This window comes from Catharus ustulatus, chromosome 9 (assembly GCF_009819885.2).
Source record: "Catharus ustulatus isolate bCatUst1 chromosome 9, bCatUst1.pri.v2, whole genome shotgun sequence".
Taxonomy (NCBI): Eukaryota; Metazoa; Chordata; class Aves; order Passeriformes; family Turdidae; genus Catharus; species Catharus ustulatus.
The window spans coordinates 1,039,958-1,057,095 of NC_046229.1; the positions used below are offsets into that span (position 1 = coordinate 1,039,958).

Below are 17,138 nucleotides of genomic sequence, written 5' to 3' on the forward strand. Positions count from 1 at the left end.
TCAAAAACCAGTCTAAAGGGAATACAAATTGAACTATATCCAAATCGTTATGATTAATAACTTGCGAAAGCTAATACATAAATGAGAAAGCGCTATATTTACGTGGTTATAAAGATTTATTTTGCTAAAAATAACAATATAAACGATATTTATAATAAAATTATGAGGGAGGCCCCTCAGAGCCCCCTCAGGTTTCCCGCGCGCGGGCTGTGAGGGGGGGGGGGGGGGGCTGAGCGCGCCCCGTCTGCGCAGGCGCCGCCCCCGCGCGCGGGCGTCTCTGTCCCCGTGCGTGTCCGGCGGCGCTGCGCATGCGCGGGGCCGCGCGCCGCGGTGCACTGTGGGATACTGCGGCCCGGGCAGGCTGGTGAGGCGGCGCGCGCGGGGCCGGGCCGGGCCGGGGGCGGCCAAGCGGGGTGGGAGCGAACCGAACCGAACCGGGCCGGGCGTAGCGCAGCGCCCCACCCGCGCCTCACCGCGCTCCTCTCCCCCCGCTGTGTCTGCTGCAGCACCGGCGGAGCGGGCGGCGGCGCGATGGCCTCCAGCAGCGGCACCGACGTGATCCAGGTCACCAACGTCTCGCCCAGCGCCAGCTCGGAGCAGATGCGGACCCTCTTCGGCTTCCTGGGCAAGATCGAGGAGCTGCGCCTCTTCCCCCCCGAGTGAGTGCGGGCCGGGCCCGGCCTCCCCACAGTCCCTCCCCCCGCGGCCTGCCCGCGGCCCAGCGCCGCCCCCCCGGCTCTCGGGCCCGGGCCGCCCCCGCCGCCGCTCCCCGGATCCGCCCGGCCGCGGCTCCGCGCTCGGCCCGCCCGGGGCTGCGGGGGCGGCTCTGGCTGCGGCCCCCGGAGCTGCTGCTCCGTGCGCGGCTCCGCTCGGTCACGGGATTGCGGGATTACTGCGGGGCGTGGAGCGACACGTGCGGCTCCGCTCGAATTCGCGTTTATCTCCCGGAGTTGTTTGTTCAGGGTTGTGCCCGCTGAGCTTGGGCTGTCTGCGCCACCTCCACAGGATCAGCACTTTTAGATGTACGGAAATGCATTTGTTACAAAGAATTTTGTGCCAGAGTTACATCTTACCCCTAATTTACAAAGAATGCGCTTAATATTTAATATTTAATATTTGTGTTCCTTGCGAACAAATCTGTGCTGAGCAGCAAGGTAACCACTGAGACAAATACACATTTCTCATTTGCACATCTTACAAGGAATTCTGTGCAATTTAAACCAAATAATGCGCATTTCAAATGTGTAAATAACTGAAAATAAAGTTTCAGGTACCCTGGCAGTTTACAAATAGCCACAAACAAACAAAAATATAAGCCAGTTTTTATATCTTCACTTACAGTTGAGTTCTAATGAAGACAAATAGTGCTTTCAGAATACTTTGTGATACGTTGTCAAACTTGGGTGTTAGCAGTGCTGATGGTTTCAGTTTGATTGATTTACAGAACCTGCTGCCATTATATCTTGGTGTTTTGCATATTCCTGATATAAGCTAAAGGTTTTCTTTCTGCCACAATGAAGATTAATCAAACAAGAGCACACTCAATAATACCCAAAATTACTCGGATTTTTTATTTTAGGGGAAAAAGCTCTGACAAAACATTTGTTTTTTCCTCATTGAGGCTTCCATCCCTGCTAGCACAAACCAGAGAGAGTTCCAGAGGGATTTCCTTGTTCCCAGCTGGGATGAGTGACCTGAGGAGCTCACAGGGACAGGTGCAGTCCTTTCCTGGCCTGCTCTGTCTGTGAACACTTTGTCTCATTTTTCAGGGAGTTGTTGGCTGTGGTTTGTGCCTGTGAAACTTTGTAGCTGTAGATACACATTAACTAATGTGTTCAGAGATCGTTTGGTGCCTCCTGCCCTTGCCCTGGGGTGAGCAGGGCCCCCAGTTCCACCTCACCCCAAAGACAGGGACATTTTCTGGCAGTGCCACGTTCTCTTTCTGTTCCTTCTCCTTCACATTCCAGCTCCTGACTTTTCCCTGCCCACAGTGTCCATTTTTGGAGGGATGTGGGGTATAAAATCTAACCTGTGAATGCTCCCCATGGTCTGGGTTCCTCTCTACCCTGGATCCTGCTGGGATTCTTCCTTGGGTGTTGGACTGGAGGAACCAATCCCATTTCCCTTGCTCCACCTCCGTGTTTGATCTGTGTCCCTCTGGCTCTGCTCCAGAACTTCCTTGTTCTCCTGCACTTCAGATCCTGTGTGACCTCCTGAGCTTCTCTAAATTCCTGTTTTTCTTTCTCTCCCCTCATCCACCTCCTTTTCCCAGTTTATTTAATTCCCATTTATTGTGCATCCCAGCTTCATCTTTAATGCACAACCAGATTTGGGACTTCTTCCAGTTTTCCTCCCCCTCCTCCTCCTGCTTTTCCCATCCTCCATTGCCTGCTTCTCATCTTTATTATGTTCCATAAAACTGCAGAGTGGAGGGAATGGATTGCTGAGTTTCCTGTATTCCAGCCCCAGGAAATCCTGGTGTGTCCCAGCATTCCATGGCTGAGAGACAATTCCTGAATGTTTCAGTCTTGGGTGAATTAGAATAATGATGGATGATGGTTTGTTGGGGTTTTTTTTTTTGGGAGCTGTTGAGAACATCCAGTTCTTGTTGGATTTGAGAGTGAGTGGAAATAGCATTTTTAAAAGTGCAATGCACAGATGTAAATTAAATGTCAGGCTGCAGAAGCATTGCCTAAGACATTTTCAGTTGTTATTTTAGGTTCATTATTTTGGGGGAAAGCTCATCTATCCCAAAGCTTTCCCAGTGGCACTCCTGGCTGCAAACAGGATCTGCTGAGGAGTCTGTAGGATCTGCCCTGCTTCACATTCCTGTGTTATCACTGGCATTTTCAAAATGCTGATTTTTCTGTAATGAACTGTGTAATTTTTATACAGTTTAGGTGAGGAACTCCTTCAGCTCTGCCATCACCCCTTGATTTACTTTCCTTTACAATTTCACTGTGATTTTGTTAAACACCTTCTATATAACACTTCTTTGGGTTTGATATTATTTTTTATTTATTATTATTAATTATTACTTGTGGGTAAAAAAGGCACCATTTTGGCAACCTGCTGTGGATTCCTGGGCACAAAAGAACCAACAGATTCAATTTTTTTTTCTTATTTATCACTGCAGTAACTTCCCAATTTATTCAGCCTGCAATCTGTGGGAGCAAGTGGCTGTTTCTAATTTTAATGCTTCAGGAGCTGCAATGTGCTGGCTCCAGTTTAGTTTTCCACATCAGGTGAATGTAAGGTTATTAAGTGTGGCCTGCCAGACACTGGGGGCAGTTGTGTGTGTTTGGCTCAGTGGGCTCAAGGTGAGGGAGCTGTTGGCATTTGCAGTGCCCAAAATAGAGCCTGGATCTGTGGTTGTGTCAGAGCTGTTCCTGAGTTCTGACAACCCCCAGTGCTGAAAGGCTTGATCAGCCCAGATCAAACTGCTCTGCACCTGGCATGCCTTTGAAGTGGGATGTTTTGGAGTTATGCTTTGGAATCCAGGTGGGAAAATGAGATTTTAGTCAGGATCAGTGATGTTTTCAGAGCTCCCCTGGCTGGTCTGGACCTCCTGCCTGCCTTAGGAACAAGGGGTTTAGGACCTGCTGCTGCTTCCACTCCCTGCCTGGGCCTTCTGCAGGCAGCTTTTAACTCCTCTGTCCCCAGTTCTGTCTGCAGAACAGTTTTTCTTCCTGTCCTTCACTTTGTACATCCAATTACAGCAAAATCTGCCCCACTTCCAGGACAGGGGGCTCTTGAAAACCTTGCCTGGGTTGACTGCACCTGGTTTTCACTTTGGTTTGGTTTAGGGAAGTTGCAGCTGTGGTTCTACAATTCTTTCCTGTTGTAGGAAGTAGATATTTCTGGGTTGGTTTTTTCTTTGAAGTGACTCAAAACTTGTCAGTTTTGGGTTTGTGGATTGACAGACACTTACTGTGAGCTGGGAGCAGGCACAGACCTCCCTTGGGGAGAGTTCTGCTTTATTGTGCTCAGCTTGTCATTCCTTCCTGAGCTCCCTAAATTCCCTGCTGCAGGACAGGCAGGGGCTCAGCACTGGGCATCCCTCAGGATGTGGGAGCATGGAGAAGTTTAGTCTGGAAGCTAGAGTGGGATTGGGTTGAAAGCAAAACAGAATCTCAGACTGGTTTGGGTTGGGAGTGACCTCAGAGCTCGTCCCTTAGTGCCACCATGGCAGGGACACCTTGCACTGTGCCACTGCTCCAGCCTGGCCTTGGGCACTGCAGGGATCCAGGGACAGCCCCAGCTGCTGTGGGAATTCTATTCCAGGGCCTCATCACCATCCCAGCCAGGATTCCTTCCCAGGATCCCAACTTTCCCTGTCCTCTGCCAGGCACAGGCATCACAGCACACCCTGCCCCTACCTGCCCCTGTCCCCAGTCACAGCAACCCTGTAATCATCACCCTCCTCATTTCACAGTCTGCCTTCACCAGTCACTTGGGGCCTGGAGCAGGGAGTGTGAAACCACAGACAAACACTTGGTAACATTTTCTCTTTTTCCAGCCAAGCTTTCCTCCCAGCCAGGGCAGATTTTCCACTCGGGCGGCCGCTCGCGGCTTTATCGCGCGTAACACAACCTTCGTTTATTTTTATTTATTGTGCATAACAGAGCTAATGCTCAGCTCCAGAGCAGTGGGTGTGATTTTGGGCTGGCTGTGGCTGCCTGCTGTCCCTGAGTGCTGCCTCTGTGTCTTGCAGTGACTCCCCCTTGCCGGTGTCGTCGCGCGTGTGCTTTGTAAAGTTCCACGACCCCGACTCGGCCGTGGTGGCCCAGCACCTGACAAACACTGTGTTCGTTGACAGAGCCCTCATTGTGGTTCCCTATGCTGAAGGTTTGTAACTTGTTTGATGTTCTATGGGGCCACCCTTGGGTGGTGGTTGGTTCCTGTCTAGTGCTCAGAATTTATCAGTAGTCCTATGTCAAACCTGTCAGAGATTGCCATTGGGAAACCCTTGGTATATTGCCTTTGGCCCCTGGATTTGATCCCTTTGTTTCCATAGTGGCACCAAATCGAAGAGGAGAGTTTTGTGTGTCTGCAAGTGTAGAATGAGAACGTTTTTAGGCAGAATTCTACGCAAATTTTGCTCTGTGTCGGTCTCAAGGAGACGTTTTCCCAACCAGACTGTCATGCAAACAGGTTGAGATTTGAAGGAAATTTCACCTTAAGAATTGCTTGCCACTTTCACTCTCTTCATGAGAATGGTTTCTCCCTCCCTGAGAGTGCATGGGAGAGGAATTCCCATTCCTTTGGGATATGCTGCCCCTGCATTTATTTGGGAACATCCCCAAAAAAGGCCCTCACTCTCCTTGTGGAGTCCAGTATACCAAGGGTTTCAGTAATTCTGCTTTAATTCAAAAGTGACAACTTCCAAGAGGTGCCACATGGGCACTGGTCCTAGTTTTTAATTCCAAGTTTTCTTGTTCATCCTTGATATATTTAATAGAATTTCACTAAATAATAAACTCTTCTCTCTGTTATTTGTGTGTGTGATTTTTGTAGTGGAGAAGGCAAATGCAAAGCCCTTCCAGATGACTGAAAAACAGTGGGTCCTCTGCAGCTACAGGGGATTCTAGCCATTAACTAAAGGCCAGCAAGCACTCAAGTCCCCAAGTGTTTTCCTGGTGTAACCACTTGTTAACTACATTTTCTCTTCTTCTTTTTATTTTTACATTTTAGGGTGTTACAGTAATTTGAAAGGCAATGAGCAGGGTTTTTGGAACTTACCTTAAAAGCAAAGTGCTGAGAAGACACCTCTTCTTACAGAAGTCTTATTAAACTCTTCTAGACTTGCTTTAGAAGTAACTGATTTCCATTGTACTTGTGCATTTCTTGATTTACTTCTGGGAAAGGTTGAATTGAATAAAATCTTGCAGATTAAGTCATACTACAGTGCTAAGTTTGGTACAAGGCCTGGGGTCACACCTGTAATCTGTCATGCTGGAGCTGTCTTACCTTATCTTTGTATTCCTTAAGCTCAAAAGATACAAAACTTAAACTTAAAAAGCTGTTTGACCTAATTGCTGGAGTGTAGGAATGTGCAGTGACTGAGCCCTGCTGCTTCCTGAGGGCACAGAACCCCTTCTGCAGAGGAGTTACTGCTCCTGCTGCCCCTGCTTGAGAGAGCTGAAGGCTTCCTGTCCCTGTGTGGGTACTGAGCACAGCCCCAGCCCAGTGACATTGTGCTGGAACATTCCCCAGGCCCATGGGGACAATGCCAGTGTTTAACTCTTCCTACAAGGATAAACCCACTTTTCTCTCTGTCACTCTGACTTTGCCCACTGTGGATAAACCTGGCACATAGAGAGACCTGCCCAGCAGCTGTGCTTCAGAAAAATCTAATTATTATTAAAGCAGAATATTTTACTGGGCCTCTTAAGGAGTCACTCCTGGGCTGTACCTTGTGTTGTTTAACAGTTGAGCATTTGATGGCCTTGGCACATCACAAGAGAGATGTTCAACCCCTGGGTTGATAATCCCACATTTCTGCCCTGTGCTGGAGTCATTCCCCCCAAAATTCAGCCTGCCAGGGTGCCAATTCAACAAGAAGCAGCATTTCCCCAGCCCACAGTGCCACTGCTGATGTGCTTAAAGCCAGGCCTGTGCTGAGTGGGGCCTCTCTGGTTTCTGCTGTGCTAATGAACCTGTGTGATTATTGCCTGTCACTAAAGCAAATGTTTATTATCTGTTTAGTGCAATCATTCCCCCCCTGTCCCAAGTTTTAGCTCACACAGACACTTTGGTGTTGGCTGTTGCTTTGTGTTATAGAACTATACACAAAGGCTACGGTAAGGTTTAGTATTTGTCATTTTCTCTGGGCTAATTCCTAGATTTGGAAGGAACTCTTAAGGTTAAAGATGGCTGGGGGGGGTGTGTAGGTTCTTTGGTTAATGTTTGTTTCTTTTGTCTGTTTCTTTTTCTTTCATTTCTACACATTCATGCAGTATTTCATGGTTCTAACAAAGCAGCAGTAAAAAAAGCTCTTGAAGCATGAAAATTAACTGGTGAGGGGCCTCATTGCTTTTTTTAAAATTGTAGTTTATTTAAATACCTTTTAAAGAAACAATTAGAGGATCAGATGCATGAATTTTTTTTTAATGGATGCAGATCTTCTATGAGGTGTCTCGAGCTAAGTCTGAGGATTTGTATTTAGATGCCAGAAATGTTGTAGTTGCACTAATTTGAAATGTTTAGCTGTAATTGATAAATATCCTCTTGAGACATAATTTTGCATGCCAAATGACCCCATAATCTCTCTGTAGGTATGTTGATATATTTATGCATTCCTGCCCTTTGCCTCCATGACCTTTTTCCCCTGTCCCTCCATAACTTTGGGTATCTAAAGTGCTGCCAGCTCAGTGCCACGAGCCAGATATCAGTGCTGTGTATTGTACATTTGTGTAGATTATCGGCACTTCTCAGTATAGGTGGGAGGAACCATTACCTTTATTTAACAGTGGTTTTTCTTTTTTGTTGTTGTGTTTTACAGTTCTTTTCCCTGGTTCAGCCTGAACTATATACCAGGCCCTGCTGAAAATACCACCCAACAGTTTTCTTCTGCAGCTTATCCAGTTTCTCTTAAGTGCCCTGTACATATTGTATGTTTTATGATGAGATGCAGTTTCTTAATATGTATCACAGAAACACTACTGGTATTTGCAACTATATAGTAAAATTGTTTTATTGAACTCTCATTTTGGGGGCTTGGGCACATTAACAAATTAATCCATCTGTATAGGGCTTTTGCTGTTGGATAGAGTAAAACTCCCTCCACACCTCAGTGTCCTGAGCACTGTGTGTGCAGAGCAGGCAGCGCACTCACCCCTGGGCTCAGCTGGCTGCCACACTCTGGGCCACGAGTCCCCTGTGCCACTGCAGGTGGCAGCAGCATTGTTGGTGCTCTAGGCTGGCACATGTTGGAACAAATGCATTTTACTGCACAGGTAAGGAATGTGCCAGCATCCCTGTGTGTATCCCAGCCACAGACACACCCCCAGCATTCCCGGAGAGCCGCAGGGACCGCATTCCATGTGCCACGTCAGCAAAAGCCCTACCCAAAAACACCCATCCCTTCTCTTTAAGTTTGCCAAAATTTGTATGGTAGGTGTAAAAGAAAAAAAAAAAAAAAAAAACAATAGTGAACTGTACCATATTATTAACCCCTAAATCCAACTTTTTTTGTCTTGTGTATCTTGATTTTTCTGTGTGCTTTGTAGTGAAGCAGCCGACACGAGTCGTTGTTCATAAAACAGCTTTTGAAAGTTGAGAGCACTCTCACCCCTGGAGAACCGACTGTGCTTGCTTACGTTTGGTTCATGACTTAAAAATCGAGTACAGGTGATGAAACCTTGGCAGTGTTAACAACAAAGTAGTGTGTATTGTGCTATTTTTTTTTTGCTCTAGAAACTTAACCTTTTGTAGAGAAAAAGGAACAGTCAAATTGTCACCCATTGAAGTTGCATTCTGACAAAAAAAGTTAATGCTAAATATTAATAGCCATCAAGCTTTGTATTTTAGCCAACATAAGTACTTTCAACAAACTCAGGTGGTGTATCAGGGAGACTTTGCTGGGTGTATTTGTGTATTTGGTGCCTCTGGGCTGGGATGCTCTCTAATGCCAGGCTGTTTTCCTGCAGGAGTCATTCCTGATGAGACTAAGGCTTTGTCTCTCTTGGCCCCAGCTAATGCCGTGGCAGGGCTGCTGCCCGGGGGGGGGCCTGCTGCCCACCCCCAACCCCCTCTCTCAGGTAGGCTGGGTGTCCTGTGCTGCATTCCCACTCCATTCCTGCTGCTGCTCTCAGCACTGACTGTTCATCCCAGCTCTGAAGTGGTGTGTGTGGATCCTGATGGATTGGGACAGCTCTGCTGGGAGCTGGGCACAGCAGTGACAAATCACTGGATGGAATATCCTCCTTTCCCTATTCCTGATTTCCTGGCTTCTCAGGGCCCTCTGTGCCTCCCACCCCTCTGACCCACTGTGCTTTACAGATGTGACAAGCAGTAGAGATCTCAGAGATTTTAAATTCCTCAAGTCCAAGGAGCTGCTGTGAGATCCCCTTCAGTAATCCTCCAGCTGAGGGGAAAGTTGGAGCCTGGTTGTGTGACCCCACAGGAATTCATGTGGAAGATGAACAGTGAGAATTGCACATTGTGGGAGAAGCTGGAGTCACAGCTCAGCTCTTACCAGGGCACAGAAGCAAAGTGCAGGAGGCAAATTAATGACAATAAAGCCTCACGAATTCTGCACTCCAACCCACCTGAGCTCCTGCTGAGCTGGAGGAGCCCCTGGCCATGGAGCTGCTCAGGAGGGAAAAGTCTGAATTTAACCTTTGAAACCCAGGGAAGGGGCTGGGAGAACCAAGTGCAACCCAAAAGATTTCATTCACTGGAAAAACTGCCTCTCTAAATGCTGGAAATGTTGTTGTGTCCAGCACACACATTTCAGGGTTTCTGGCACATTTAACAGTGTGTGCTGGGTTTGGGGTGTGCCTCAATCCTCTCTTTTGGAATGGCCCAAAATGAGCAGCTTTAGGGAGCCTTCTGCTCTCCAGTAGCTTTTGAACCACATTTGGGACAGGGATGCAATATTGTTAAATTGCCTTTTCACACAAACCACAGCCACCTCAGCCCTGAAATGAATTAGAAATGGGGAAATAGCCACAAAAACTTAGCATGAATTTCCATTTTAGCACTGGAAAATAACTTCATTTTCAACTCTCCCTTCCATTTCTGCAGTGCTTTACTCCTTTCTCTCCCCTGCCCCTGTGTCCTGACTGTTTTTGTCTGTCACAGATTGGTGCTGTCCCTTTAGCTGCTCTAGGAGCTCCTGCTCTCGACCCTGCCCTTGCTGCTCTTGGGCTTCCTGGAGCAAACCTGAACTCCCAGGTACGTCCTGACCCCAAAATATTCTTTATTGCCCTCCCTCCCTGCTCCAAAATTGGTTTCATTTCTGTCAGTTCACAGCCACTGCCTGGAAGCTCCAGGATTTGTTTCTGCTTGGAATAACAAAATATCTGCTTGAATATCAAATTCAGTGTTGGAATAATTTGGGAATAGCAATGAAATATTTCAAATATGTGTCATTATCAGGCCATGAACCTGCCTTGCTCTTCAAATAAAATTAGTTTGAATTTTTAATTTTGGAGGTGTCAAAAATGTGAGGAAACTTCATGAGTTGTTACAGCTGAATAAAAAAGCTTTTAAGTACTAAGTAATAGAATATTGAGTATATTTATATCAATAAAAATACAGCAACATAAATATAAATATATTTATTATATTTATCTAGATGAAATATTAAGAGGGAAGAACCAAATGTTCTTTTGAAGCAGCAATAATTTAATGCATTGCTACTGCATAATTTCAATTTTTTTAATGTATTCCCATGTGGAAGAACAAGCAAATGATGGTTAAATTAATAAACAAATTTTAAAAAATAATTTTAAATGCAAATCAGAAAAATGTAAAATTTGGGGTGATGGAGGATTTTTTGCACATTCAACCATCAATTGTAACAAACATTTTAAAAATGAACTTTATGTTCATTATTAAAAAAATGAGTGAGAATTAAACATTTTCTTGGTGCAGGAAGTGACTGATGACAATAACACTTGGATTATCCTAAGAGCTGTAAATGCATTTTGTCATGGAATATTTAAATGTTTATAAGTTGCCAGCTGAGGTCTTCAGTGGACAGACAGCTTAGAGAGAGCTCTGCCCTCTTGCAGTGACAGGAATAACCTGTGCACAAAATTTATTGGTGCATAATTAGAGATACAACACACCCCCAGCAGTGTTTTTATCCATTTGTATTTTTATCTGTTTATGTTTTTTATCCAGATTTATTTTTATCCATTTGTATTTTTTACCCTTATTTGACTTTATCCATTTGTGTTTTAATCCATTTTGTAGTTTTATCCATTTGTATTTTTATCTGTTTTGTGGTTTTATCTATTTTGTGGTTTTATCCATTTGTGTTTTTACTCTTTTTTTGTTTTACCCCGTTTGTGTTTTTCCCCCCATTTGTGGTTTTTGCCCCATTTGTGGTTTTTTGCCCCATTTCTGTTTTTCCCCCATTTCTGTTTTTCCCCCATTTCTGTTTTCCCCATTTGTGTTTTTCCTGCTGGTCCTGCCCAGGGCAGGGTGGGTTTGGCTGCAGTGGAACTGGAAGCCCTGAGCCCCCAGTGTGGGATGTTCCCTCCCAGTGTGGGATGTTCCCAGTGTGGGATGTTCCCAGCTCCATCCCAGTGTGGCTGGGGTTTCCTCTGCCTGCTGTTCCAGCTGGGAGGGACATTCCAGGGAAGGCTCTCCCATCTCCCTTCTTTTAACTTTACTTTTCCCTCCCAGTCTCTTGCAGCAGATCAGCTCCTAAAACTGATGAGCACAGTGGATCCAAAGTAAGCACCAGTGTTCCCAAACCTTGTATGGCACTGCTGGGGGGAATCCATGGGGGGAATATCCATGGGAAATATGGGGAATATCCAGGGGGAATATCCGTGGGGAAAATATCCATGGGGAAAATATCCATGGGGAAAATCATGGGAGTGTCCATGGGGAAAATATCCATGGGGAGTATCCATGGGAGTGTCCATGGGGAAAATATCCATGGGGAAAATATCCATAGGGAGTGTCCATGGGGATATTCATGGGGAAGATATCCTTGGGAGTATCTATGGGGAATATGCATGGGGAATATCCATGGGGGGAATATCCATGGGAGTGTCCATGGGGAAAATATCCATGGGGAATATCCCTGGGAATATCCCTCTGAATATCCCTGGGAGTATCCATGAGGATATCCCTGTGAATATCCATGGGAGTATCCATTGGGAATGTCCATGGGAGTATCCCTGGGGATATCCCTGTGAATATCCATGGGAGTGTCCATTGGGAATGTCCATGGGAGTATCCCTGGGGGTTCATTGCCCAATTCCTGTCCTGCTGGAGCTGCTGCCAGCCTGGAAGGGCCTTGGGGCAGCCTGGGCTGGGGAAGTTCCCTGCCCATGGCAGGGCTGGATGAGATGGGCTCCATGTCCCTCCAAACCTCAGTCATTCCAGGAGTCCCTGAGCCCCTGAACTGGCTCAGTGTGACAGTGCATCCCTTGGATTCCTCAGTCCTGAACTCCTGGAATTTTGCCTTGCCAGGTTGAAACCATGTGGCTGCAGGACTTGTGTCCCCCCAGTCTGAAATCAGATACCTCCAGTAAAGAAATAGAAGAGGCCATGAAGAGAGTCAGAGAAGCACAGTCCTTAATTTCTGCTGCTATAGAGCCAGGTAATGAATCCAGCCTGGAATGAGCCAGGTAATTCATTCAGCCTGGAATGAGCCAGGTAATGAATCCAGCCTGGAATGAGCCAGGTAATGAATTCAGCCTGGAATGAGCCAGGTAATTCATTCATCCTGGAATGGATCCAGGTAATTCCAGCCAGGATGGGGCTTGGACACAGCCCATGATAAAAGCTGATGGTCTGCAGAGTGCTGCCTTGGTGCCTGGGGTCTGCAGGGAATTCATTTATTTGGTTTTTAATCACCCTGCAGTGGATTCTCCGTGGGTGCTGCAGGAATGTGCTGGAATCAATCTGTTGATTTGCCCAAAATTCACAGGTTTGAAGGCTGTAAAACAGCCAAGCTTCCCTGAGGGAAGTTGCTGCTGCTGTCTCAGATTCCTGGATTTCCTGGCCTCACCACTTGGCACCCTGCTGATGTTTCTCAAGGATTCTTTCCTTTATCTCCATTTCTCATCTGGGCGAGTTTGTGAATAATTCTCTTTTCTGGAGCTTCTTTCAGCAGCTTTGAATTCAGAACCAGCTCCAGCAGCTCTCTCACAAATGTCAGAGCCACTACATCTGAGAGGCAGAAGCTTGAACACTGAAAATAGAGAATATCCATCAGTTCTGGAGCCTCCTGATGATTTCTAGGGAAGAACAGAGATCCTGTTCTGGTTCTTGCTTAGCTTGAGGCTTTTGTGTGGGAAATTCAAAACAATCATTTGAGAGGTTCTTCAGACCTTACAAAGTGGCAGATTCTGGGATTTTCACAGGATTTTCCATTGCCCTGCAACCATCAGCTTTTCACTGACTCAAATTTTTTTCTGAATTTTGACTTCTCCAATTTTGCATAAAAGTGTTATTTCATGTCACAAAAATGTTCCTCTGTTGGTTCTTTTGGTCTTGTGAAGAAAATCAGAGATGAGCCTTCATTTCAAACAGCAAAATCAGGTTGATTTATACCAATTACATGAAACCCCAGGTCCTTTCCTTTAGAAAATCTTTTTGAATATTAAAAAAAAAAACCAAAAACAAACCATTGGTTTTTATTCTACTTTTCCTTTTTCAGACAAAAAAGATGAAAAACGAAGACATTCGAGGTCGAGGTCGCGCTCGAGGAGGAGGAGGACTCCTTCCTCATCCAGACACAGGTGAGAGGGCAATTCCTCAAAAGCACCTCCCAAAACTGCTGCAGAAATCATCCTTGGGAAGACACTTGGGTTTGAATTGGGGCTTTAAAGATTCTGTGGGTGTGCAGAGCCCCTGTGCAGCACAGGGAGCTGTGGGTGGAGCTGTGCTCGGATTTTCAGCCTGGGAACATCCCATAATGTCCTCTGTGTCCCTCAGACGCTCCAGGAGCAGATCAAGGAGAAGGTCCCATTCCAAATCCAGGAGCAGGAGGAGATCCAAAAGTCCCAGGAGGAGGAGATCCCATTCCAGAGAGAGGAGCAGGAGGTCTCGGAGCACATCCAAGAGCAGGTACTGACTCTGAGCAGGGCAGGGATTGTCCCTGTGCTGCCACCCACCCTGTGCTGCCACCCCTGTCCCTCCCAGCTCTGCATCCCTTCCCTGCACAGCAGGTGAGGAAGTGCTGCTTGAGAGTGATTTAAACTCAATCTCTCTTCTACCAAAAGGGATAAAAAGAAGGAAGAGAAAGAAAAGAAACGTTCTAAAACTCCCCCCAAAAGCTACAGCACAACCAGAAGATCCAGAAGCACAAGCAGGTACAGAAATGGGATTTTCCTTGCTCTCTGTTCCCAGAGTTTGATACATTTCAGTATTAAATATTAAAAATGTTGTTGTGGTGGAGCAGCTGCTCTGTGGAAGGTGTCCCTGCCCGTGGCAGGAGCTGGGCTTTGAGGTCCCTTCCAACCAAACCCTGCCTGGATCCCATTGGATCATGATTCCAATGTGGATGGATCTGGTACAGGCACAGCAGCAGCACCTGTACCACCTGTGTCTATATTTGCATTTTTCTGCAGTGTCTGGGGTGAATTCTTTGAGCTCAGAACAGTTTCTCCTGCTCTGTGTCACAGTTTGATGCTCCAGGGTCACTGCCACCTGATATAGGGAATAAATCCAGGCAAAAGCTTCATCAAATTTAACTTGCAGTTTTAACAACTCTTTAGTGCCCTGTGAGCAGGGCTGGGGCTGGAGTTAGGGATGCATTTGTAGCTTTAAAAAAGTCAATTGTGATTTCCCAAGCTGCTGTGTCTCCCTGCAGGGAACGGCGGCGCAGGCGGAGCCGGAGCGGGACGCGGTCCCCGAAAAAGCCAAGGTCTCCCAAACGGAAAATGTCCCGCTCCCCGTCGCCCAGAAGGTCAGGGAAACACTTGGCTGATAAAAAATGGGAGTCTGGGTTGGGAAATTCCCAAATTGTGACCTCCAGGGAGGCTCCCAGGGGATTCTGCTTGGGGGGAATCGTTGCTGCTTTGATGGAGCTGCTCTGGGCTTGGCTGGGAGCTCCAAGGGCCAGGGGTGGTAGGAGCAGGATGTGCCACAATTCCAGGGGTGCCAGGAGCAGGATGTGCCACAATTCCAGGGGTCCCAGGGTAATAGGGGCAGGATGTGCCACAATTCCAGGGGTGCCAGGAGCAGGATGTGCCACAATTCCAGGGGTCCCAGGGTAATAGGGGCAGGATGTGCCACAATTCCAGGGGTCCCAGGGTAATAGGGGCAGGATGTGCCACAATCCCAGGATGTGCCACAATTCCAGTGGTGGTCGGAGCAGGATGTGCCACAATTCCAGGGGTGATAGGGGCAGGATGTGCCACAATTCCAGTCCCTTGGGCTCTGCCCAGCAGGAATCAGCTGATTTTGGGTGGCCTGGGTGTTTTGTGTCCCTGTCCCAGGATGGGTAACTCGAGGTGCTCCTCTGTAAAACCCTGGAGCTGTTCTTGCTGTCCAGGGTTTGGAGTCCATGCTCCCTGTGGGCCCTTCAGCTCAGGAGATCCCAGGGCTCTGTTTGCCTCAGCCTTGGCTTTGTCCTTGAGCCAGAGCTGAGTTGGGGTTTTGGGAATTTTCCCACTTGCACTCTTCCCTTTTCCTTTGGGTGTGCTGTGAGCTCTGGACACAGTTCCAGCCCTGGAATGGGGTGATGGTGATGGGCCTCACCCTCCTCCTGCTGATCCTCATAGGCATAAAAAGGAAAAGAAGAAGGATAAAGACAAGGAGAGGAGCAGAGACGAGAGGGAACGGTCAACGAGCAAGAAAAAGAAGAGCAAAGACAAGGAGAAGGATCGAGAGCGGAAATCCGAGAGCGACAAGGATGTGAAAGTATGTTCCAAAGGGCCCCGGAGCTGCTCCCAGCCCTGCCCACATCCCCTGCCCCTGCCCTGGCCTCGGGGAGGTGCTAACGTGTCCCTTTCCCTGGCAAAGCAGGTCACAAGGGACTACGATGAGGAGGAACAGGGCTACGACAGCGAGAAGGAGAAGAAGGAGGAGAAGAAGGTGGCGGATGCTCCCTCCCCCAAAGGGAAGGAGCCCGTGGCCGAGAAGGGCAGTGGGGATCCGGGCAGGGAGTCCAAGGTGAACGGGGATGACCACCACGAGGAGGACATGGACATGAGCGACTGAGCCCACCCACAGCCCCTCCAGTGTGATCCTTTATGCTGTACTTGTTAATCCTCAACCTAGATGTATCCAGCTCCGAGCTCTCCATGGTCTGTCCATCCCGATACTAACTCACACCCAAAGCTTGAGCCAGGGCTCCCCTGCTCCGGGGGCCCAGCTGGGGCCGGGCCGGGCCCCACGGCCCTCCCACAGCCTGGGCGGGGCCGGCCCTCCCTCCCTGCTTCCCTCCCTGCTTCCCTCCCTCCCTCCGGAGCGTCCCGGGCTGAGCCAGCAGGGCCAGCAGTGTCCCGGCAGTGTGGGGAGGGTGGCACAGCCCCTCTGTCCTGAGGGACTGCCCCAGGAGGGTGGCACAGCCCCTCTGTCCTGAGGGAATGCCCCAGGAGGGTGGCACAGCTCCCAGAGTCAGCCTTGGATCACACCAGCTCTTTGTGCTCTTGGCTTTAGTTCTGGTTTTAAGCCAGGTGCTGGGTTTGGATTCCCAGGGGGTTTTGTTTGGCTGTCCCAGGGTTCTGTGCCCAGGGTTCTGTGCCCGGGTTCTGTGCCCTGCCCTTCCTGAGGGCTCTGTCTGATCTGAGCCCAGGAGGGGAATCCTGCCCGTGCCCAGTGAGGGAGGGCTGGGGGAGCAGCCTCAGCCAGGGCTGGGGGCTCAGGAGCTCACCCACTGCAGCAGGGAGTGCATTTTAAAATGACCTTGGTCTGTTTTTAAAGCGAGTCCATTGATAATGTACTTTTTACTTGATCTCAAGTTGTACAAACGGATAAATTTGTGTTCCTGTCCCGGCCGTCCCCTCCCTCCCGCACTCGGTGATCCCATGGTATTTGCAGAGTAGTTACCCAAAGCTGTTCCTTAGTTCCAGCAGCTCCAGAGCTTTTACTTTTGTGCAGGTAAAGAGACAAAAGTAGCCGACAGTCTGTGCCATGTCGATGTACAGTTTCGGAAAATGTTTTACAAAACTTTGATAATAAAACCCTGAAACTTCACCTCCTCTTCCTAGAAAACTCCTGGCTCTTATTTCCACTGCTGGAAAACTTGACCTCATTCCTTACAGGGGACTTTTCCATCTCCATGTCACAGCCAAGAAGGAATTATTTTATTTTTGGGGGAGAAAGGGGTTAAAATTCCTGTGGGGGGGTTTGTGGGAGCGCTGCTGGATGAAAAGCAAGAGCAGGCTCTGGGGAGACCCTGCCTGGAGCTGGAGCAGATCAGGGCCACAGCTGCACTTATGGGAATCTTTGTTTTAGCTGGCAGTGGCTGAAGCCTTTCCTGGAAGTTTTCCTGCCCC

The 17,138-nt window shown here is 48.1% G+C and overlaps 1 protein-coding gene across 1 annotated transcript; it reads left to right on the top strand.

Annotated features, from left to right (window-relative positions):
* The first annotated feature begins 305 nt into the window (after nt 1-305).
* On the top strand, nt 306-16,836 carry SRSF11 (serine and arginine rich splicing factor 11). The gene is given in 15 exon segments (XM_033067440.1): nt 306-364; nt 507-659; nt 4,715-4,848; nt 8,652-8,719; nt 8,721-8,762; nt 9,808-9,900; nt 11,362-11,412; nt 12,162-12,191; nt 12,193-12,289; nt 13,352-13,433; nt 13,630-13,761; nt 13,917-14,006; nt 14,507-14,602; nt 15,420-15,558; nt 15,661-16,836. Coding segments are annotated over 15 exon segments (1,461 nt in total). The 5' UTR covers nt 306-308; the 3' UTR covers nt 15,859-16,836.
* Nucleotides 16,837-17,138: the final 302 nt, after the last annotated feature.